The sequence below is a fragment of the Rhamphochromis longiceps genome, linkage group LG5 (assembly GCF_057381845.1).
Source record: "Rhamphochromis longiceps isolate RC_006_pf linkage group LG5, R_longiceps_female_GT1.1, whole genome shotgun sequence".
Lineage (NCBI taxonomy): Eukaryota > Metazoa > Chordata > Actinopteri > Cichliformes > Cichlidae > Rhamphochromis > Rhamphochromis longiceps.
In genome coordinates this window covers 18,645,757-18,668,611 of record NC_140561.1, presented here as the reverse complement: position 1 = coordinate 18,668,611, position 22,855 = coordinate 18,645,757, and the positions used below count along the sequence as shown (strand labels likewise).

The window sequence follows — 22,855 nt, the reverse complement described above, 5'->3', positions numbered from 1 at the left end:
CAGGTGGAAAAACAAAAAAGCAAAAACAAACATTGGCCATCATGCTTCAGACATCAAACATGGCTTCTCTAATGAGGGTATTTCCACATGCATGTCTTTACTTCTCCAAACCTTTTCTGCCCTGGGCCTTGATCCCTCGCTGCAGGAAGTGTCCAGGTGGAAAGCAGCAGATGGGAGAGCACTAACGAGTTGAAAAACGCTGGTTGCAGTCGTCCTTACCCCCACTTTGCTCCGGGGATGACTAAAAACAGAAACTGTAATAGATGGGTTAAAAAGGATCGGCTGCAATCAGTAAATGTACCACCGGTTTCCATCTTAGTGCTGTTACTCTCCTGAAGCCAGTGAGCACACACTTAGGTTTTAAACATTGTGCTTTATTATTATAAACACATTACTTTTCCATATATTGCTTTATACAGTCTTGTAAATTGTGTATTAAACTGAAAAAACCAAACCCTCACATGGATACTGAACTTGGTTTTACATTCAGGAGTTCTTTCCATGTTTGAGCTGTCATTATTAGGATTACTATGGTATCATCATGCTTTGTTCAACAGCAGGGAAAAAAGTCCCCTCTTAAGAAGTGACTATTGTATTGCTCATGCTTTGAGGACATCACAACTTTTTTTTTTTGTATTGTTACCCCCAGGTACACAGTGGATGACGTAACAGCAGTACAAACCTCTTTCTAAAAAAGCTGTGGCATTAGGCAAAAATATAAATAAAAACAGAGTGCGTTGTTTTGCAAAAAATTTAAACCCCGTAATTCATGAAAGTAGTCCAAAATAAACATTCTTTAACTTTGTTATTTTTAAATATGTTCTCGTTTTAAAGATGATGCTGTTAAACTACTGGACAGGCGAGTAAAATGACTCTTAGTAAAGAAAGCGTCCCAGAAAACTATGTCAGAAGTAAGGATGGTGCATAATATCACTGAAAGGTTCAGAGAAAATCCAAAGAAATCTCTGTATGCAAGTGAAACGGCTAAAAGCCAATGTTGAAGGTGCGCCCTCACGTAGCACTGCATTAGAAATAGACATGATTATGTTGTGAAGATCAGTATAGCGACTCAGGACCACTGTCAGAGAACAGGTTTGTCTTGTCATCCATAAGAATAAATTAAAACAAACAAAAATAAAGAAACATCCTGATATGTTGTCTTCTCTGGTAGTTGCATAAACTATTAAATCTTACCACCTACATACTAGCAACCATGATATGGGAAGCATTAGTATGTATGGTATGGTAAATTGCAGATATACTATACAAGACAAAAGTATTAGGCCACACCTCTTAATGTTTGAATTTAGGTGTATCAAATCAAGCACGTAGCCACACCTGCAGTCTGCTTGTGAAAGAATGGGTTGTTCTAAAGAACTCGCTGAGTTCTTGAGAACTTAAGTGCTGCCCTGTAGTAGGATGTCGTTGTTACAACATTAGTTGTTACTTTGGGTTTATGCTTTTTGATCTATGCTCTAATTGTCGCAACCACAAATCCCCCTTAAACCCTGAGCCATAACGTGATTCGACTACATGTCAGCTATTGTGACTGGCCTGTTCAGTCCTGTTGATTTTTCCTTTTGAATTTATCCATGTGAGAATAACAATCATTACCTCATTAAAAGGAAAAATAATCATATCTATATGAAGACTCATAAATGTCAGCAAATTCCTGGAGGAAAATTGCTTAAGCTATTGTAGTGGAGAAAACTGCTTAAGCTATTCTCCCCCAGAGTAACAAATATGTTTGGACCCTCAAAAAAACTGACTTCAATAAGAGGAGGAAAAAAATCCCTGCAGTTTATTTATTCCTATCACCTGGCACCGCATATAAAACACTGAGACATGACCACACATAATACACCAGCACAAGCACAAATGACATCAGCCACTTACGTACGTTACGTTGTAGGCTCTACAAAGATTCCCTGCAGAAGTCTAAATCAAGAGTCAGTGGTATTATTGCAAAGTGGAAGCGTTTAGGAACCACAACAACTCAGCCAACGAGTGGTCACATAAAGATACAGAGCAGAGCTGGCGAGCGCTGAGGTGCATAGTGCGTAAAAGCTGCCAACGCTCTGCTGTCTTAGTAACTGCAGAAAGCCTCCTCTTGCATTAACATCAGCACAAAAACTGTCCACTAGTAGCTTCGTGGCACGACTTTCCATAACCGAGCAGCTCCTGTAGGTGTAACATGTGGGTGGCCCAATACTTTTGTCCATCCAGGCATCATTAATGTTAAACAGGCTTTAAAAGAACGTATGGTGGCATCTTCTGCAGAGAACAACTGAACTGTTGAGCAGGTTAACGAGCATAAATTGGGAAAAAATTGATTTCAGAACTACATTTGGTTTTCTCAGCTTCGAAATGCTTGTGGAGTGTTGTTTCAAGAAGTGATGAACACGCTCTTATCTCAAGTGATTTTGAGATGTGACATTCGTAACTATCCATCTCATTATATTTAGTATGGTGTGTTATATTTATTTTAAATAGGGGTTTACATGATTTCCAAATCCAAACATTCTGTTTTATTTGGCTCTTCCCACCTTTTTTGGAAAAGGGATTGCACTTTGAAAGATGAAAGAAATAGAAACAGAGCAAACATGCTGATGGAGTCTAGGTAGGTATGGGGGTGAGGATAATACATCTGCATAACAAAGGATGCAGGCACACTGAGGAGCTAGCGTAACTTCATGCACAGATCAAGACCACTGTACGCCATCTCCGAGGTAAAATTAACAATCTGTCCATTTTTCTGAAGCACTGTCACAAAAATCACCATGCACTTGTGATAACATAAACGACTGAATGATCCAACTTTGTTAAGATCATTTTTAAAGCAAATATGTATATATGGACACAGTTTGGGCAAAACAAACAAAAGAGAAACACTATTTCTCCAACATTTGAATTTACTCCGAACCAAAGGGCTTGATGCTGTTTTAAGAATAAACACTGTTTTTTTTCCATGACACATTCACCAAAATATTAATCACAAAAGACAATTACTACTCATGACATCTCATAGACTTTTGTGCTAAATAGATGCAAGTTATTACACATTAATCTTTCTGTTTCTGAAGTTTGTTATTATTCTCACAATTTGACTTAACAGATAAAAAATTTTTTTTAGAAGAGGAGAACATTGTTTGATATATCAAACACATATCAATGATGTAATCAGTAGAACTTTATGGCAGATTTGTCTTTGAAAAGCCACCCACGTGTATTCTGTCATCTACTGGAGTATGCAGACTACTTTAATGCACAAGGTTAGTAATAAGATGTTAATAGCAAGTGAGCATTTTCTCACAGAAAGTCACAAAAACAAAAATTTTGTTTTTACACAACGATCAGTGGGTTGGAAAATTAAAAGGAGCCGTGGTTTAACTAAAGGTTTAACATGGATCATGTGCAATATACATCCCCTATTTTTTGGTGTCTTTATAGCAGCTATGCAACATCAGCCCTGATGGGCTGAAAGCTTATAAGGAAAAAGGGAATCCAAAGTTGTGTACGAACTGCTTGATTGTCACCTTACTACAACATTTTCTACACTTCAAAACAAGTTAAAGAGTGAATTCACCTCTATAGTGCATACAAATGTTGTTTAGTCATGTCGAGTCTGATTTGGCTCTTTGTTTGATCAGTAACAACCTTAAATAAACAAAAAGTACAGAAATTTGCGTTTGGTCGATAATTTCTATGTTGTAACAATACGTCTCGGCAATAAATCTGAGTATGAGAGCTGCACCCCTGAAAAACTTGTCAAATCTGGTTTGTCATTGTTAAATTGCCAATATACTTTGTTTCTTCAGACTTCGATCGTCCAATCCAATAAGCACCAAACAAGAGTCAGTAGCAGAATAAGCTGAAGATTTGGCAAGGTTTTCATGGGTGCAACCCACATACTCAACTCTGCTGCTCAACCCAAAAATGTGTTTTCCTTACAAATGTGGCAGCATGTAAGGAGAAATTAACAGGCTTTCCAGTAGTATAATATTTAACATGAAGCATTGTTACAACAGAGGACAACCAACCAAACAATAATTTCCTTGGTTTTCGTACCAAGTTTGTAAGGAACTTAAAAGCGGTAAGATGTTATTCTTCATGACGTGTCTTTTTAGTGTTTTCACAGAGCAAAGCTGTGTTTATACAAACTCAGTGGAGGTCAAAAGGTTTATGCTGTAGCTCATAATTAAAGAGGCAGACTGGCATTGTAGTAGTCTGACAGCCCCATCGTCTGTACTACAAGCAGCAGCTGGTTAGCTTAAAAACTGGAAATAAGAGGGTGGGGCAGAACTGCCAGCACAGATCATTCACAAACATTTTATAAATCATTTCTTCAAATTACACAAAAGTGAAAAATATATATATTTAATGACAAGCTAAGCTAAAACTGGTTGCTATGCCTTTCATATTTACTGGTGAGATCTTAAAGTGGGGTCAGTTTTCTAATTTACTTATTGTAAAATCAAACTTTTTCTTTAAGGAGCATGGTGAAATCAGACTTTACACAAAACACACCATGGATGCAATAACTATCTTATATACAAAAATGTGAGCGATGAATAAAAAGTTATTTGGGCTTAAAAACTACAAAAATTAGACGTTATATTTTCACACAGGTAAACTATTGCAAGCTGTGTTTTACTGCACGACATTGTACAGATATATGCGGCAATGTGCCTGCTCCTTGTACAGTGTTAGTAACCCAGAGCCACAGGTGTCTGATAGTAGAATGAGCTGACCAAATTGAATGTGAAATCCACGAGAGTGTGTGCTTTTAATCTGTTTATAATGCAATTCTTTCTGCCACTCCACCCAAAGCTGGAGTATTTGAGAGAATTTCAAACCTCATTCATCACAGACATCAGCGACTCTAGGTCAAAATAATCCTTTGAAACATTTGTGCTCTTAAATCCTTGGCTTTAAGTTTAAACTCTGGAGGACCGAAGCACGGCGAATACGGCGTCCTCCTCACCCAACCCCTGCTCCATCTATGCAGAAGCCCAGCCGGGCCCAGTCAAGGCCAGCATCAGCGGCAAGATGAGGACAGCGCTAGGTGAACTTAGACTGGGAGAGGAGCTGGGACTGCACAGATCAAACAGACTTCCCTGGAAGCGTATCTTCCTGGAGTCCTGCCTCAGAGTCTCCCAGATGGAGCTGACTTCCTCCTGACAGTCGGACAGCGCCGTGAGCGCACAAGTGTGGAAAGCTTCCCAGTGGCTGTGGCAAATAAAAGGATCATCAGTTCAGCACTGTGTCTGACATTTCACTCGGAAGTCATTCCCACAACAGCATGCAGACATGCACTGGCTGTGCCCGATTAATTTGCTTGCCAAAAATCTATCACTCACACGGCTACGAAGGATGCAAGTAAGTCAAGCTGTGCTTTAATTACCATGGCAACTGTATGAGAGAGTGAAACAATATCACAGATGATATTGCAAGTGGGCAATTTTCAACCAAAGGATTGAGTGTAAATCTTTCTCTTCAGTGCACTGTGTTGGGGTTGTGGAGTGCATGCAGTAACAGTGACAAAGAACTTCCCCCGAATTTCATTACTGCTGCAGCGAGGTCATACATTATTTAGCACAATGGCTCAGTGTCTCAGCACCATTCATTTCTCTAGTCTCCTCTTCTCTGGGATTGTGGCATCTGCTCCCTTTCTCTCCAGTATTTTGTTATGAGATGAATATTTCATCCTGTATATGTCTATATTATTGCTCTCAATTACGCCTTATTTGATCCTAATTGAACTGAAAGACAATTTTGTGCACCAATGGGTTTCTTAATCGACCCATGAAAGCTGGTTTCTCTCTGCATTTCTTGTTCTCTCTGCTGAGGTTATCATTTGTATCTTAGTGCATATGAAAGCTCTACTCACAAAGAGTGATGAGAGCTCAAGCTCACAAAACTCTACAAGGAATGTCTCGCTGCTGCTCGTGCACTCGCCGGTAAAGTAATTATCACCTGCACACAGCTGCCACTCCCCTCTCACTGGTCACGTTCTCCTGGTAGTTGTCCATGCTCTCTCCCAGCTCCAGGACACATTCGGAGAAGTCCTTATAAATGTTCTCACACTTCACATCGACAGAGTCTCCTGGCACCGCTAAGGACAGAACTACTGAAAAAACAGATACAGGAGACAGCTTTCTTTACCGCTTTTGTGATGCTTTGTACACTGACAAGCTACAAATAACCATGAGAGACAAATCAGCATCCACTGTAAGTGCACATAAATCAAATTTCTTTCTTGCTAAGTGTCTGGCTTAAGATTTCAGACTACTTTCAGACTTCACTTACGAATATACAACCTTTAAGCAAAGACCTCTCTATTACATTTATAATAATAAATACTATCACTCTTATTTAATTTGATAATTTAATTTGATCAGAAAAACTATGTGACAGGTTGTCAAACTTTCACTTCAGAAGCTGGAAAACCCCACCCCACACTCCATATTTCTTATCAATAATTAAGAGTGAAAAAAAAAAGGGATCCAAGTTAAATAAAGGTCAGCATCAGAAAACTTTTGTTTATTTTGCCTACCAAAAGATCACATTCATTCGGCTCATGCTCTTCCTGGTCGTCCAGCCCCACAGTTTTGGAGCAACTGCTCTAGACAGATGTAATGTGGTGGAAGGAAAACATTCCTGACCACCGCAGCCCAAAGCTCGCTTTGTCAATAATAAACTGTACTGATTATAAAGTGCATATTTCTGTATTTTAGTAAAAGTGACAGTTGAGTGAAAAAAGAAGAAGAAACCATTCCGTGAGTTTTTGTCTTTAGGTAAGCGTTTCATGTAAGAAAGCTTGCACACTAAGTATAGATACAACACCCAGTAGGCTATCTACCGCCGCTACAAGCAGTTGGCACTGGTACAGGTCTGATAACCATCATGCAACACTGATGGAGATAAATAAGCTTACGGTCACAGCACCTACATTCTGCTGCAGGAAGATTAAAAGAAGAGAAAAAAAAAGACAGCTTTCTGTTCCAAACCATCCCAACTGGCTCCCACCATAAAGCGACTGAGATTGAGATACCGTACCGGTGGCAAAGGCAACAATCCATCCGATCTTCGTCGACATGAAAAATCCCATATCATCCCATTTCAAGCCGAGCGGAGGGCGCGGGATGCTGCTGAGGCGCCGAAATAAAAAGATAAAAAGCGTCTCTGAGTCACACGGAGGTGATTAGCTGCCCATCATTAATGTGAGTCGATGTGTATCAGTGATTGAGCGCCGATAAACACTTGGTAGGTGTGTATTCACAGTCTTTCCTTGCTCCGGCCGACTGCTGACGTTACCTGCCCCCCGGCGCGCGCTGAGCTCATCTTCCCCCCTTCAGCACCGGACAGTTCTCACCTCCCCGAGCAGGAACCACGGCCCTGCTTCATCACCCGGTGCTTTTATGCTTTTGTTAGACACCTCACACAGGATGTCATCACAGGATCTCAGCTTTTACACATATATACACATATTCCCTCAATCACATATCTGAGGTTGGGAAAATAAATATTTACTTTGTTCCACAGGGAAAATGTGGAAATGTTGTGGAATGCTGTGGAAACATGTAGCATTTGTCTTTTCCCTGATTTTTTCTTTCTTTCTGCACACTTTCACAATCAAACAAATTTTTAATATTACACAAAGATAATCTGAGTAAATACAGCCTTTTATTGTTTTTCAGAAGGCGTTGCATCACAAATACTGACATACAGTGTGACAGACCGCATCACTAACACTGACTGAATGCTCTGCTCAGGAGTAAGGCGGCAAAATTGACTTGCACAGACACTGAGACACATGGTTTCGACATTTGCACTTGCAGCTGCCACTGTACCACTTTAAAAAACATAAAATCATTAATGGACGTTATGTGTGAATCATGTGTGGTAATTAAAAAAAAACAAACAAAAAAAAAAACCGGCATTTTTTGCAAGAGACCAGATAAGGCAGAGAAGGGTTTGATGATAGAGAAGAAGGCAGTTCAAGCCAGCCCTTGTAATCTTAATTACCGATTCTCTCTCTCTCTCTCTCTCTCTCTCTCTCTCTCTCTCTCTCTCTCTCTCTCTCTCTCTCTCTCTCTCTCTCTCTCTCTCTCTCTCTCTCTCTCTCTCTCTCTCTCTCTCTCTCTCTCTCTCTCTCTCTCTCTCTCTCTCTCTCTCTCTCTCTCTCTCTCTCTCTCTCACTCTCACACACACACACACACACACACACACACACACACACACACACACACACACACACACACACAGATACAGATACAAAAGTCCCTTTAAAATGAGCCACAGTTCAGTCTTCTTAGTGTTTAAATGGTCATGGTCCAATGAGAGCACAGGATCCTCTCAGCATGTAATACCTTGAGACTGTATCGAGCTCCGATTCTCAAACATAAAAAAAAATCTGCTTCAAAAACTGAATTCCAGACATTTGCATTCTTTGTAAATTTGAACTGAGTTATTGTTGCGAGGTGTTCTGAAAGTTTGATCAAGATTATAACGACAAAGGGAAGCCAGCACGTTTATTGGTCTGTCCCAGCCGCCCTCTTGGTTCGTTTCCGGGGGGATGCTTTAGGGGAAGCCTTGTCTGAAACACAGGAAGTAAAGATCAAATACTCAGAAATCAAAATCACAGTAAGAAAACAAAACAAAGCAGAGGGTGAGTGGAGCAGTGTAATCATAACAGCTGGGCAAAATGAACTTACTCATGGCATTAAGAGTCTCCTGAGGAATCCAGCTGATGTCCACATCATTTATTCCAGCAGTGCCCTTTTCTATTTTCAAAGAAAGCCTCTTTTTCTGCAGAACACACACAAAGGTAGAAAGACCACATTATGTCATGTTAAATCCAATTTATTCACCATCATGCTGACTTTACCAGAAACATTTCTTCACATTTACACTGATTTACAAAGATGCGCCTCATTTCATCTAATAGGCAGACAAAATATCCTTAGATAAAAACAGAAAAGCCAGGGATGACGAGCACATACCGTCCTCGAGTCCAGGACCTGGTACATCCCGAAGAGCAGCAGGGATACCAGTCCCGCCAGGAACACGTACATAAACATTCTGCAAATAAAAGCAAAAACTCCAAGTTACAAATACACAAGAGCACAAAAAACAAGAAGAAGCCAGATTTCTCCATTTATCAACCTCGATTGCAAATTTTATGTTCGATTTTTTTTCCCAGAAGGAATACGCTGTCTTCAGCTCGACTAATATTTCTGCCAACAGTTTGCACGTCTTACACCAGCAGCACAATCCTGGCTGCGAGTCTCTTTGTGACAATTTCACACCTCCTTTTGCAGGTTTGTACATGTAGTGCAATCTTCTGGGAGAGCTGCAGAGAGCCGGATGTGCCAAAACGACGTGACAAATACAATTTTGGACATTTCCATTTTTCTTTTTCTCCAGTGGAATTAAAAAGACACAAAACACTTCATTTGCGTTTTCAATTTTGCCTTTACATAATAAAAAGCAGAAAAGCTTACGTTTCTCCATCCAGTCCCTCTTCTCGTTCAGTGATGGTGACAGTCTGGTTGTAAACGGCAGTCTGGAACACGCTGCCCTAAATTTATTTTTTACAAAAGAGAAGTCAAAAGACAAACAGGGAAAACAAAATTTAGGAGCTTCTCTTTAAAACGTGTCATTAAAATGACTCAGTATTTGTTAATAGTGCAGAAAAAAGCAGTCAAAGCTCAGCAGGGGGAAATGATGACAGTAAGGACCGTCCTGGAAATCCAAATTATGGGAGAGAGAGAGAAAAAAAAATAGTTGCTAACAAAATGTAGTGCTGATGAAGATTTCTTCAAGGCTTTTAATATTCATGAATCATGAATAATCATTAGGTGTGCTGTGAAAAATATTCCTGACAGTTACTGCCTGATATCTTCACATTCTACCCCCTGCCACCTTCTCTCAGTAAAAACAATAAATAAATAAACTTTTAAAACAATAACACTTATTTTACCTCAGTGTCTTGATAGTTGAGCAGGATTACAAGTCCAAATGGGCGACCGGCCATTGGCTGTGCTGGGATGAAGGAGTACTCGAAGGAGGCCTGAGCTTGTGGTTTGACGACAGTGTTCAGGGGCAAAGCTGTGAACTATAAACACACAAAACACTAAGAAATCATTTTCTGAAAGTATGACATGAGCTAGTTTGGTTTCCTCAGTTAACCTAACATCAGCGTCTTTAGACAAAGCTGGGGTACCCGGAGAGAATCCGGGGAGAATGTGCAAACACCACACGAAACGCTCCGGGAACCTGGAACCCTCTTGCTTTGAAGCAACAGTGCTGATCTCTAACACCGTGCTGCCATTTCTGAGGTTTCATTAAAGCTAAACAAAGTAGCCTTTGCTAGTCCCAGAAATGGGAAATTCACAAATGAAGAGAGCATGTGCACAAATATAATAAACATCATTTTACTTTAATGTTTCTGCATCATTCAGATATTTAAGTTTTTCTGTTACACAATTCAGTGTGGAGTTCATGTTCTTCCCTGAGTCTGTGTGGGTTTTCTCAGAGTACTCTGGCCTCCACCCACAGTCCAAAGACATGTGGGAGTTAGTGGGGTTCGGTTAACTGGGGATTATAAATTGCCCATAGGTGTGAATGTGAGTGTGAATGGCTGTCTGCGTGTTTTAGCCCTGCAACAGACTGGCGACCGGCCCAAGAGGTCACCAGTCTGTCGCCCTGTGGTAGCTGGGATAGACTCCTGCCCCTGCCACGATCCTGAACTGGATAAATGGAAGAAAGGATGGATGTACAATCCCACCCTTAACATTTTTTTTACTTTATTTTTCATTAAGACATGAAAGGAATAGAGAGTGTTTATATGTATTTTTTCAGCATTTCTCAACATTCAAGAGAATAAAACAGAAGTAATGAACATAGGAAATAAAAAGAGAATTCAAAGAAACCTAAACCCTGATATAAACTCAGGGAAAGTCTTGCCATAAAAGTATGTTTAAAGGTTTAAAGGCATGACTTAAAAAAAAGTGACCAACCATGTCAACCAGGTTGTTCCAGAGTTATGAGGCGCTCAGTGCAAATGCTCTCACCTTAGGGCTGTGCGATATGACCAAAATCTCATATCCCGATATAAGACATCTATCGTCTGATAACGATATAAATCACAAAAATTTAACATTTTCTGTAAATTCTGTGAATCTCAGGCAGCTCGACTTGCGTGAAATGTTTCCAGCTGCGTGTCATGTACCTGGAGTTGAGTGTTTTAATTGAAACTATACATTTTTAGACATAAGCTGTAACGGCCGCTGTTTTCTTTGTGAGCATTTATTACACGGCGTGCTGCGGGGAAAAGCCTGTTCTAACGTTTGAGTCTAAGGTTTATTTTTTAGCACCTGGCGGCTCTTTTTGCTCCTCATCCGTTAATACTTGATTCAGTTTATTTTGAAAAGTCTCAACAGGATGTTGAGCTTTATTATGAAAGGTTTATGTGGAACATAAACAAGCGGACATGCGATGGTTTTACCGTTGCTGTTGCTAACGACAACGCATAAAAACAGGCGATTGTCTGTCAGTAGTGTGGTTATATTAAATATAAGAGAAAGAGAGAACTTTAAGAAATTAATATACCCACTACAGTGACCATCAAAACGATTAAAAAATATTGCCGTAAACAGTTTATTTTGCGACACCATGAAACAAACGATAGCGTAAAATGAAACGATAGACGTTTTTATATCGTCATCCGATATATATCGTTATATCGAACAGCCCCATCTCACCTCTTACATTTTATATACTGGTGCATGTGGTAGTTAGAGGTGGAAGATGTACACCATGAGCGGCCTTAAAGGCAGCCAATAACATTTAATTTCATAGCTAAATCTCTTTAGTTATGAACTTTTTACATTAACATTTTACAGCAGGATATGCGGCACATTGTGTCACTTACATTTTGGATGAAGAACTGGAAGTCCTGGGGATAACGAAAGGAGGCCTCCAATGACTGAACGGTGAACTCCTGACTACCCTTGTTGGAGAAACCCACCAGGAACCGCACAATTTCATTGGCAGGAAACTCTAAAAGTGTCATGACCAGAAGTAAATAATGAATAAAAGTAAAAACACAAATGTGAAGATACCATGTGTTTAACACGGCCACAAAACTGGCTTCTACACCATGAAACAACTAATTAAGCTTTTTGCTTTAGTTTTCTAGCAATTATTAACAAAACCAGCAAGACCAACCTTCTCCCGTGGTGAAGATGATCGTCGTGTCGGCATCAGGGTGAGAAGCTAACAGTTTGTCCGCCGCTTCGTCGGAGTCATCTTCGTGTCCTTCCTGATGACACACACAACTTTACATTGTAAAACCACCACTAGTATGCCTAATCGTGCTGCGCCATCACTGTACATACCGAGGTTTGCATCTGATCCTCTTCAACAAGGACATCTTCATCATCTTCCTCTTCATCTACTGCAGCATCTGAGTCCTCGACAATGTCCTCGGCCGAGTCTGAGTCGGCATAAACGTGGCCTGCGAGTCAGAAGCCACAGTGAAGACATGAATGGATTACGGGAATGATGCTGGTTAACACACATGAAAAATGTTTTAGCAGTTTTCATATGACAATCTGAGCTTGTAATCTTTGTTAATTCAGTGTGTAAAACAGACAAGAAAGTGCTGCATTTGGCCATCATCGTCACACAGACAGTATTTATTTATTTCATAGCAATTTATGTCAGATTATGTCTGTATCAAGTCACGTGATGAAGTGATAGATGGTTATTTAAAGAAGAAAAGCAATGGAAATGTGGGCGAAAATCTAATATACACTTAAGCAAGGAAAAATCAAATAAAAAGCGGTTGTAATAAATCTGGCAACCTTGCCTCCAATTTCAATGAAACAGGAGCAAAGACACTTGAATGTGTGTCAGCAGGGCAGAAACCAGCAGAGCCAAACAGTACGAACATCTTATCTATGGTGACGTGTCCCAGAAAAGAGAGGGAGCCTCCAGCTGCTCTTACATCCTCGGCCACTTCATACATTCGTATTAAAAAGCTGCTCTGTGGCTCCAAAGGGAAACTAAACTTTGCGTGACGTGTATATATTTCTTCTTACGAAGAAAAAGACCGCTTTTTCTTTAATTCACAACAAAAGCGACAGACTATTGTATATCTCTAGATGTTTAAGAATAAAACCTGCCTTATATTCACGTTAGCAGCTGACCCAGCTGTGGAGAAAGCTGTCGGATCGCCCCGTGACTGTGCCACGTCAATATGTTAGGCGAAAAACTTCTGACCAGCAGCGGAGTGAGGCTACAAATGTATCTGCCTGCTTTCAAGTGAAATAAATACATAAATAAATGCTTACCAACTGATATCAGACCGCAGGGGAAGGCCAGGAGAAAAAGCAGCAAAAGTTTTGATGTGAAGTTGAACATGTTTGCAGAGGTGGAGGCTGAAGTTAGTACCACATCAGCAGTTCGAGGAGTAGAGGACGGGAGCTGAGGAGGGGGCGGGGTAAGAGGAGTTCTTCTTCTTCTCCATGTTTCATGGCGCATGCGTAGAGCTTAGTGGTGCATTACCGCCACCTAGAGGAAAAACAAACAAACAAACTTTGTAGCGTGGATGAAGTGGAGCCACGTCGTCCATCTTTAACACCGTCGTTGGGCTGGATGTGGATGTGAAGTAGACTGTGTATAACAGCTGTTTGTTTTCAGGGCTTTTTATTTTGCACCAGCATCTAAAACGTTAATAACAGGAACATTAAGTTGAATCACCATGTTTTTATGAAGGGCCAGGGGCACACGAATGGAGGTGGGTGAGGCATTAAAATCCCTTGATTCGCATTAAGGCTAAATATAATCCAAAAGCTTAATGTATATGACAGTATATGACAGGCTACACCGTGACATGTCTGTGTTGCACATGAGGCTGCACAACAGTTGTGACCCTGTGTAAAATGTAAATAAATGTAAATGTAAATTGTCTTGTTGAAATATGCATTACTGATTTTCAGCCTTGTTCTTTGCGAGGTCTCCAGATTATGTGAATCTTTTGATGATGTTGTGGACTGTAGATTAGGAGGTATTCAGTCTTCTCATTTTATGATGAACATTTTATGCACTTTATTTTGAAACTGTTCCACATTTTGTAGACACAGTTCTCTGCAAACTGTTGAACCTCTGCCCATCTTTAGTCCCAACATTTACGTTTCCGCCCTTTTCTTGCTCCTGTCCTAACTTTTGTGGGATGTGTTGCTGCCATCAAATTCAAAATGAAAATATTTTTCATGAAATTGTATCAGTTTAAACATTTGATGTTTTCTGTTTTGTCGTAATATAGGTTCATGAGATCTGCAGATGTTGGCATTCTGTTGTTACTTACATTTTTCGCAGGGTCCTAACTTTTTTGGAAGCGGTGTTGCACAAGACATGTACATAGATTTCTACATCAATTTCTAACACTGGGACTGACTTTGATAAACCACACTGAGTGACAAGAGGGTAGCCAAAGGTAGACAAACCAGAAGATAAAAAAAATAAATAAATTAATGTCTGCATAGCAGATAGCATGGTGGTATCTCAAAAACTCTCTTAATACAAGTGAAAACCTCTGCAGTTGTTTACAACGGAAAGTTTCTGACGCACTGTGGTTAATGTGGCTTTATGTGTTTTTGACCGGTGTACCTAACTATAACACAAGCATTCCCACAACTGTCAGTTTTAGTTTCCTTCGTCTTATTTGTTCCTATTAATAAATACACTGTAGCATTAGAATGATCCTATAGGTGGAGAATATAAGCAGCGGGATGGAGTAACACAGCTAGGATATTATACATACAGTGTGATGAGCAGCGCTTCAGTTAGTCCATTTAATTAACAGTGTAACAGCTCTTTCTGCGCCATTCCTTTTAACAAATTATGAAAAGATCTCACATTTTGGATTTGCCTGGTTGAGCAGATCCATGACTTTAAATATCTGCTTGAGTGCAGTGGTATAAAGGTGGACATGCTTTAACCTATAGCCCACACTCCTTGCAGAAGAATAACTCACCCAGTGTTGGGTGGGATAGCTAAGACAGCCTAAATGTCTTGAGCCACTCTTTACTGAATTTTCATCCATGTCAGATGTCAGCACCAGTAACTTTTGAATCAATGTTTAAACCGAAAATAACTCAGATGCCCAAAAGGATGATTGGAACAATCCTTCCCACATCTGGTTTAATTTAATATTCAAAATGTGACACTTTATACACAGAAGAAGGCAAATAAATGACTGCACTGCTGTCTGCGTGTTCAACCCACGCTTCCTTCAGTAAATGGACCGTGAGAGTCTTATCATTTGCTCCTCTCATCCTGAACTAGTGTTCAGCCTGCTGACATGGGGCTGATCAGCAGGCTGCCAGCTCCTGCACGTTTGTATGCAGAAGATTTAGGAGCTGCAGTTCAGCACTATAAATGAATCCTGAAGAATGATTGCTGAACCGGGTGAAATTAATTCCCAGAATGTATGCAAATATTCGTCTTACGTCTGACAGTGATTTGAACAAACCGAAAGCCAAATACCAACAGATTTATCTGGATGATATGAGAATAAGATGCTAAGAGAGCTAAAAACTCATATTTTACCCCCAAAGTGACCAAAACTAGGATGTGACTTAAAAAACTGGGCCTCTGGTTTGTAAACACATCCATTAACACCTTCTTGCTGCTCTAATTCCTGTTGTCTGATGTTGCAGCTATGAAATATGAACCACTAATTTAAGGTGTGTGTTGCCAAGTAAAGAGGTCAGCATGAAAAAGTTAAATCAGTGAACACCACCATGTGCTGAATGTGTCAGACTGTTACCAGAATAATTGGTTAACCTCACTTTCTGTCATGGCCACTGGCATATTTTTGACCCAGCAGCTCACGACTGACTTTAAAGATATATAAAGACATCTGCAGGATTACAACAAAGATACCATTTATTTTGGTTTATGACTTGATCCATTACTTTGACAGGATGCTTCCAAGTTCCATCACTGACATCTGTTACCTCATATGTCTAAATTTCCTAGTCGTTTGCACTTATTAAACACTTTTCTTTCTTAAAGGTCGTAGTTAGCATTTTTATTTTTTTAATCTCATTTTATTATTATTTATTTTTCATATACAAATCACTGCTTTTCATGGATTCTTTTATCTGTATGCATACATGTGTAAAAATCATAACCACTGGAGTTTGTGCTGTAGTAGTTACAAATATTTGTCCCCACTAGAAATGTTTTTATCTCCACGGAGAGAATTTGCTCTCATTCTTAATATGTTGTCACATAGTATCCAGATGTTGTGTGAAATAATTAAAGGATTATATTTAGTGCCTCAAAGATAATTAAATGTCTTTTTCAGGATATTTAAAGTAAAAAGGATATATCCCCTTAAATCAAACGTGTTCATGTCGTATTCCTTAACACTGAAAGGGCAGGTCTTCAGCCTTGGTACCTGATCTGTCTTGTAGTCTAAAAAAAGTTTGTGGTTTTCTGCAAAAGCACACATCCTGTAACAGTCCTTTAAGAAAAAAAAGCAAACACGCTGGTGTCACATCATACTGCGTGAGCACAAACATGCAGCGAGTTCTGTAGAACTGCTTGTCAAAGACAGAGTACAGGTGTAAAAGATTTAGTAGACGTTTGTTTTCAGAGTATAGTTTGGATTGTCCTTGGTTAAACTTCACTGCCATGGCAGAAAATTGCAGCTCCACTCAGCAAGGTAAGTCTTGAATGAAGATACAAACATCGTTAGATTTCACAGTAATGTAAGCCAAGAGTTTTCCTTAGAGTTAGATCAGGTTTTACATTATTTATAAATAAAGATGGTTAGTGTTAGTGCTTGTGATGCTTCTTATGTTGCTTTTATATTGAATTAAGCTTTACTGGTTTGACTTTAGAGGGAGTAAAAAAGGTTGATTTTCATATCAGATTGCATTTTGATTAGCAGCTTTTGTGGGACTTCCCCATCTTTTCTGTTATTGCTCTAACAGACGTTTAACAGAATCTCAGTACTTTCCAGATGTAATTTTAAAGTTTTGAAAAAATAAAGTGCTGAAAAATAAACTGTATGCTGTCTGGCACAATGTGACAAAGATCATTCCAGGAATTAAACTACACTGGGCACACCAATAAGCTTATAAAGAGATGTAATTAATATAGCGCAGAACTGTTCAGCTTGTTGGTTCCCTAGCAGTTGCAGTTTCTCATGTGGCACCTTGGGAAAACTAACCGCTCACCCCTGCCTGAGATGCTGCCGGAGAGAGAAACATATCCAAAATTAGAGTCAGTAGGACTTCAGCCAAGGGGGCAGGAGCTGGATGATAAAAATGTTTCCAACTTTGTTTTTAAATCAGTGAGTAGTGCTTTAAATAACTGATCACAGCAACCAAAAACAAACAAAGAAAATCCCCCAAAACTGAGCTTACTAAAAGGTAGGTTTCTTTTATACACAGCTTCTCCCACGCCTTCACAGCTGACAAGTGAAGTGTCTGTTGTGTACAGACTCACAGCATTCTGATTAAACAGAATGCTGTGAGTCTGTACACAAGGCATCAGCCGCTCAGAGGCATCAGCAGTTTAATTAGGACGGTGCAGTTTGCCCAAAGGCAAAAAGCAATACTGTGTAAGATCGTAGAATGTGTCTCATTTTAATGAGGCGATGCATTACCAAAGCTAAATTATTTATTTAGATTTGTAACAGAGATCCTATGCACCAGATATTACTCGGGCAGAATGTGGACCCATTTCCACCACTGCAGAGTCCAAACACGTTAAAGTGCTCCTTCGTTCACGGTGAAGATGAGCAAAATTCAGCTGAAAGTTATACGAGATATTGCACACCACAGCTACACAGTTAAGAGTTACAGTTACAGTCAGGCTTTTTATGTGATTCAGTGGCAAACCAAAAACCAACAGTGTGTCGACTGAATGTTTTAACTCACTAGAGATCGATGAGGCTTCAGGAACATGTTAAACATAGTATATCAAAAAGCACTGCAAATGGTTTCTGGGGTAGGAAATGCGCCCAAGATGCTTTTGCTCGGTCTGTATTCCTGCAGCAAACATTGCACACATCACACATCCATGCATGCAGGTTTCTCAGCAAAACCACATTTTCTGCTGCTCAGTGCTGGTGTAGATGTATTGCTCAAGGACTCTGATGCTGTGCATGTTTTCACATTTTGCTTTATTGCCCAATTTCCTTCAGCATTGTTTGAACAATCCACTTTCAAGCATGTACCTCTAGTTCTGCATTTTTTAAAGAGATATATAAAAAAAACAATTTTTATTTTGTTTATTCATATTTTAAAAACTTTACATGATGCATGGATGGTTATTCTTCATTAATATTGTTATTATCAGTAGTAGTCACTTATTTAATATCTGTTTAAAATGTGAACTAAAGAGGGAAAAAAAAGGCGTCCCAAATTGTTAAAATTAGCTTTCTGTGTTGCGTGGTGCAGTGATGAAGCACAGCACTCACTTTGTGAGTAGGGTATTTCTGTGTGAAGCTAAGTCATTTTCTCACAGTGCTTCCATTTCTTCCCACATTCAATTCACAATTCATACACATTGCATTAAGTTGATTGTGAGCTCTACAATGAGCACATGTGTAAATGGTAGGCAGTGGATGGATGGACAGAAAGTTAAAGACACAGCTATGTAAAAAAAACTGTCTTTTGATTTTTTAAAAACATACATAGCAGTTTTCTGTCTTCATGCATGAGATTAACTATGAGGTCAGTGAGTGTTGCTCAAACATAGTTTATTAATTTAAAGTGACTCATATTTGTTTTTCTTTTTTCTAGCTTCACAGTTGGGTTGTGTATCTAAGGAATTACAAGCGACCTTAGGAGTTCTCAGTGCAGCGCTGATCATCTCACTGGCATGGAATATTTTTTGTTGTGTATCAAAATTTGGCTCAGGTAATGACATTATTTACTCTATCCTCACTCAAAAAAAAAAAAAAGATTCTTCACCCACAGTAAACATGACACTATAGTTTGAGTAAAATGCAACTGAAATATATTATCAAAGAGTTGTTTATTCTAATACTCAATTATTTAAAAAAAAGTGCTTGTATAAACTGAATGCATATCAATCAAATACATTTGATTTGACCAGATTTAATTAAATGTAACATTTTTACATTTTACCTGTAACAAAAATACATCAGAAATCCAAATGCAAGTTAAAGTCAGCATTTTATGGGAATTAACACAAAACCCCCTGAAAACAATCCAGTTGTGAATATATTCATCTTTATCTTGTATTAGGAAAATGGAGATGTCCACTGAGAAGACGGCAAAGGTGTGTAGCGTGGTTTTTATTGTTAACAAATTACAGTAAAACAGATCTGCATGTGAAGAACTCCGTTTTCCTTTCTGTGTTCCCAATTTTAGTCAGAGCTTGAGGCAGATGGAAGAAAATCCTATTTATGGAAACGTAAGCTACCTGCAAACAAGTAGGTGCAAGCGGTCGTGCGTCTGGCTGTGCACATGCTTTAGTACACTTGTATCAGATTATAGCGTGATGATATTTCTCCACAGGCGTAACTTTGTTAACAGAAGACAATCCCCCTCACTCATCACTCAGCTCTTCAAATGGGAAGTATCAGCGGAGAATCAGATCAGACTTACAGGTAGATTCTTTGAAACTCTTTGGTTTGAGATCGTTTATTCTGGCTTCACTTTGGGCTCTCTGTCTGTTCATACAGGTTATTAAACCTTCATGACAATATCTCTCCAGAAAAAGTAAAATACAGCTGTATGATATTAGATTAGGTAATAGTAGGAACATGAAAAGTGGTCCTCTAGCATAGGTCAGTCTAGACCTACTAACCCATGGGTGTCAAACATAAGGCCTGGGATTCAGAATTGGCCCAGAAAAGACTCCAAACTGGCCGCCTGGCCCAATGTGAAGAAGGGCATAGCTTTATTATTTTTAATTGTTATTTAATTTTTAACTCTCAGTTTTATACCTTTTCATGCCAATAAAGGCTTCTCCAGTGCCAGTGATAATAAACCAATTAAACCAAAGTAATTAAATAATAGCTAAATGATTAAACGATGAAAAAAATATTATTATTTTAAAATATCTACTAAGGAAATTTCTGTTGTTGTTTTTTTTTACAGTGGGTCCACAGCAAAAAATTTTTTAAAAAGATGAGGAAAAGCACATATGTATTTCTTACAATTTAAAAGCATAGAGTTGCACTCACAGATTTCTTTCATCTACTAAAGCAGCATTTCTTTATCACATAAGAAAATTGAGATGTACTGTTGAAATTACACTTCTTTTTCTTATATTAAAACATCGCAAGCATTAAATTTAGTTAGTTAAAAGTCTTTTCACAGACAGAAAGGAGAGTTTTACTAGTTCATTGCATTGAAGTGTGATCATGTTTACATTGTTTTTTGTTTCTTCTTCCAGTCCAAAAACCACGACTGCTATGCCAACCTGACCTTAAAGGGCCCCAGGCTGCAGGCTGGTCACAGCTGTCCGCAGATACAGTACTCAGATGTAATGCAGTTAGGGGAGCCACCGGAGTCAGAGGAGGATGACGGTAACACGGACGCCCTCTCCACCGTGTCTGATCTGTATGCTTCCGTGCAAACTCAGCGAACAAAAACCATTGACTCTGCAGACAATGAGGAAGGCTATGCCAACCATCTCTGAGACGTGCACAGCTGCTGATGCTGAGATGACTCAAATGGCTGTTTTTTTTTTTTCAGGCCCAATCTGTCACCACAGGATGTCAGTGTTTATTATTATATGAAAAATGGAAACGCGTCTGTGCAGTTGTGAAGTAGAGAAGTGCTGCACTTCTCTGATTCATTGGCTCTCAAACTAGTTAACTAGCTAACAAGAGGACGGGACCCACAATTTCAAACAATTATTAATAATAAACAGGATCCGAGTGGATTTTTACTTAAATAAAGCTCAGAGTAATAGCATTCACAAACTCTTTTTGGGTTTGTTAAATTAAAAAGAAAAGAAAATTCATGTTCTTTTAACTCCCCGACAGTTTGAGAATCACTGCTCTCCTGAATGTGAAAGTTTTAACATAAAATGTGTATTTTATGTAACATTTCAATGACATTTTTTGGTGGACCTGTTTTTTGATGGTGCATTTGAAAGCTAATTAAGTACAACATCTCTATTTTTGTTTTTTTGTTTTTACAAAATGACACAGTAATTAATTTTGTAATATTTGCTCTAATAAAATAAATGATTATCTAAGAGTGCTCCAGACAAGCTTTTGTATGCTTAACAATATATTCCACTTATAATAAGTGAGTAAGTAGTTTTTTGACACTTGCTTTTCAAGTCATAGCACATTTAATATTGTGTAATAAATCCCTTTTCTTCTCTTTGCTTTTAACTTGGTAAGAATTCTTTTAAAACAACTTTCTTCTGCTGTGTCAATGTTTAACCCTGTGAAATGAATGGGTCACTGAAAAGACCTAAAGCAGCATAAAAACAACAACAACACAGAAATAAAATGCAAAAGAAATTTTACTTTGTGTAAACCAAGAATTAATATCAGTTACCATCACTTAATTTCTTTAAAGTCCTTTGGTTGCGACATTAGGCTTCTTGGATTAAAGGTCACTTAGGTCTGTACTTTGCATTTATCGGAGAGCCTTATTTAAGGCAGTGGTAGCATTTACCCTTTGAACAATCAATGCTTGAGATAAGAGTTTCTAGGAGCTAATGGTAATTGCAGTACAGTTGAAAAATTATCATCCATAAGAGTGAGCCTCACGGCTTCCATTTATTTTAAGTAGGTGCTGCTCATCAAATGTAGTGTTTTCACTGACCATCAGCTAGTGGGGCTACCTCTATAAAAACAAATGCTATGAAAATGTGCTGGTCTAGAACATTCAGGTTTGTGATAACATAATCTTCCCAGGAGTGGACATCCCATCAAACTCACAACGCGGTCAGACTGTGCAAGCTTCAGAGAACCTGCATGTCACTCTACAGGTAAAAGCTTCCTGTTTATAAAAACAATGCAGCAGCCAAGTTGCTTAGCTTTGCAAAGCTGCATCTGAACAAACCACAAGACTTGTGGAACAATGTTAGATACTTAATGCATAGCGCCACATTTGGAGAAACCCAAACACAGCATGTCAACACCAAATCCTCACATTAACTTCTCACAGTGTGCAAAGTCAAACTGTGTGGAGTGCAAGTAGTGGACCCAGGTGCAGACAAACCAACGTGTGGAAACCAACTTAATAGGAACAAAAAGTGAGCCGTTTAATTAGGCTGATAAAAAGGTACAAAAACAAAAATGGTAAATGGCCTGTATTTATATAGCGCTTTACTAGTCCCTAAGGACCCCAAAGCGCTTTACATATCCAGTCATCCACCCATTCACACACACATTAGACACACTGCACATAGGACAAGGACTTTCACAATAAAACAGGAAACAGCATGGAATGCAGACATGACAACACAAACTTGCTAACATAAAACATGCAAACATGAAACAAAGGGTGAGGGAAACTTAAATACATGGGTAGTAAACACAAGGGGAATCTAATAAACAAATGAACTTAGCTGACCTAGTCAACTTCAAAATAAACTAAAACTTAAAATGCTCGGTCAAAAGACCCAGGAACGTGACATAACTGTCACCACATTGGTGATAGTGGTGATGATTTTGACTTGTTTTTTCAGCCAGTCGACTATGAACTCTTCCGTATACCAAGGTATTCTTGAGTCAAAGGTGAGATCATGGACAGTTGATCCCAAGAATATCAACAAATCTAGGCGGGGACAAGTATCAGGGATGATTCGTGATAAGGGGACGATTTGA

General features: G+C 39.0%; 3 protein-coding genes across 5 annotated transcripts; 1 reads left to right on the top strand and 2 right to left on the bottom strand.

Moving 5' to 3' along the window:
• Positions 1-4,838: 4,838 nt before the first annotated feature.
• LOC146669741 (neuritin-like) lies at positions 4,839-8,006 on the bottom strand. Of its 2 annotated transcripts, none has more exons than XM_085406279.1 (3): positions 7,060-8,006; positions 5,977-6,130; positions 4,839-5,229 (listed from the first exon to the last, which is right to left on the bottom strand). In XM_085406279.1, exons 1-3 carry the CDS (start codon positions 7,109-7,111, stop codon positions 5,001-5,003), a joined length of 435 nt encoding a protein of 144 aa, XP_085262405.1. In that variant the 5' UTR covers positions 7,112-8,006; the 3' UTR covers positions 4,839-5,000. The 2 variants fall into 2 exon arrangements, with proteins under 2 accessions (XP_085262405.1, XP_085262406.1); XM_085406280.1 differs by having other exon boundaries at positions 5,977-6,127.
• A 178-nt stretch (positions 8,007-8,184) lies between these two features.
• Positions 8,185-13,519, bottom strand: LOC146669740 (translocon-associated protein subunit alpha-like). The gene is made up of 9 exons (XM_085406275.1): positions 13,362-13,519; positions 12,405-12,523; positions 12,235-12,328; positions 11,939-12,066; positions 9,986-10,120; positions 9,507-9,583; positions 9,006-9,084; positions 8,718-8,811; positions 8,185-8,599 (listed from the first exon to the last, which is right to left on the bottom strand). The coding sequence occupies exons 1-9, from the start codon at positions 13,429-13,431 to the stop codon at positions 8,535-8,537; spliced, it is 861 nt and encodes a 286-aa protein (XP_085262401.1). The 5' UTR covers positions 13,432-13,519; the 3' UTR covers positions 8,185-8,534.
• Positions 13,520-13,628: 109 nt separating this feature from the next.
• LOC146669739 (uncharacterized) lies at positions 13,629-21,238 on the top strand. Of its 2 annotated transcripts, none has more exons than XM_085407907.1 (6): positions 13,629-13,807; positions 18,834-18,950; positions 19,302-19,335; positions 19,428-19,489; positions 19,575-19,666; positions 20,458-21,238. In XM_085407907.1, exons 1-6 carry the CDS (start codon positions 13,780-13,782, stop codon positions 20,701-20,703), a joined length of 579 nt encoding a protein of 192 aa, XP_085264033.1. In that variant the 5' UTR covers positions 13,629-13,779; the 3' UTR covers positions 20,704-21,238. The 2 variants fall into 2 exon arrangements, with proteins under 2 accessions (XP_085264033.1, XP_085264032.1); XM_085407906.1 differs by having other exon boundaries at positions 13,629-16,744.
• Positions 21,239-22,855: the final 1,617 nt, after the last annotated feature.

What these genes read in the sequence shown, in the direction of transcription:
- LOC146669740 (XM_085406275.1), bottom strand. Translation starts at nt 13,431, where the DNA reads ATGTTCAACTTCACATCAAAACTTTTGCTGCTTTTTCTCCTGGCCTTC. An exon ending in CTGCGGTCTGATATCAGTTG is followed by an intron (nt 12,524 to 13,361) that starts GTAAGCATTTAT and finishes TCTGACTCGCAG; the next exon opens with GCCACGTTTATGCCGACTCA. An exon ending in TCAACTATCAAGACACTGAG is followed by an intron (nt 9,584 to 9,985) that starts GTAAAATAAGTG and finishes AAATAAATTTAG; the next exon opens with GGCAGCGTGTTCCAGACTGC.
- LOC146669741 (XM_085406279.1), bottom strand. Translation starts at nt 7,111, where the DNA reads ATGGGATTTTTCATGTCGACGAAGATCGGATGGATTGTTGCCTTTGCC. An exon ending in GATTGTTGCCTTTGCCACCG is followed by an intron (nt 6,131 to 7,059) that starts GTACGGTATCTC and finishes CTGTTTTTTCAG; the next exon opens with TAGTTCTGTCCTTAGCGGTG. An exon ending in GGAGTGGCAGCTGTGTGCAG is followed by an intron (nt 5,230 to 5,976) that starts GTGATAATTACT and finishes TATTTGCCACAG; the next exon opens with CCACTGGGAAGCTTTCCACA.
- LOC146669739 (XM_085407906.1), top strand. Translation starts at nt 16,714, where the DNA reads ATGGCAGAAAATTGCAGCTCCACTCAGCAAG. An exon ending in TTGCAGCTCCACTCAGCAAG is followed by an intron (nt 16,745 to 18,833) that starts GTAAGTCTTGAA and finishes TCTTTTTTCTAG; the next exon opens with CTTCACAGTTGGGTTGTGTA. An exon ending in CGTAAGCTACCTGCAAACAA is followed by an intron (nt 19,490 to 19,574) that starts GTAGGTGCAAGC and finishes ATTTCTCCACAG; the next exon opens with GCGTAACTTTGTTAACAGAA.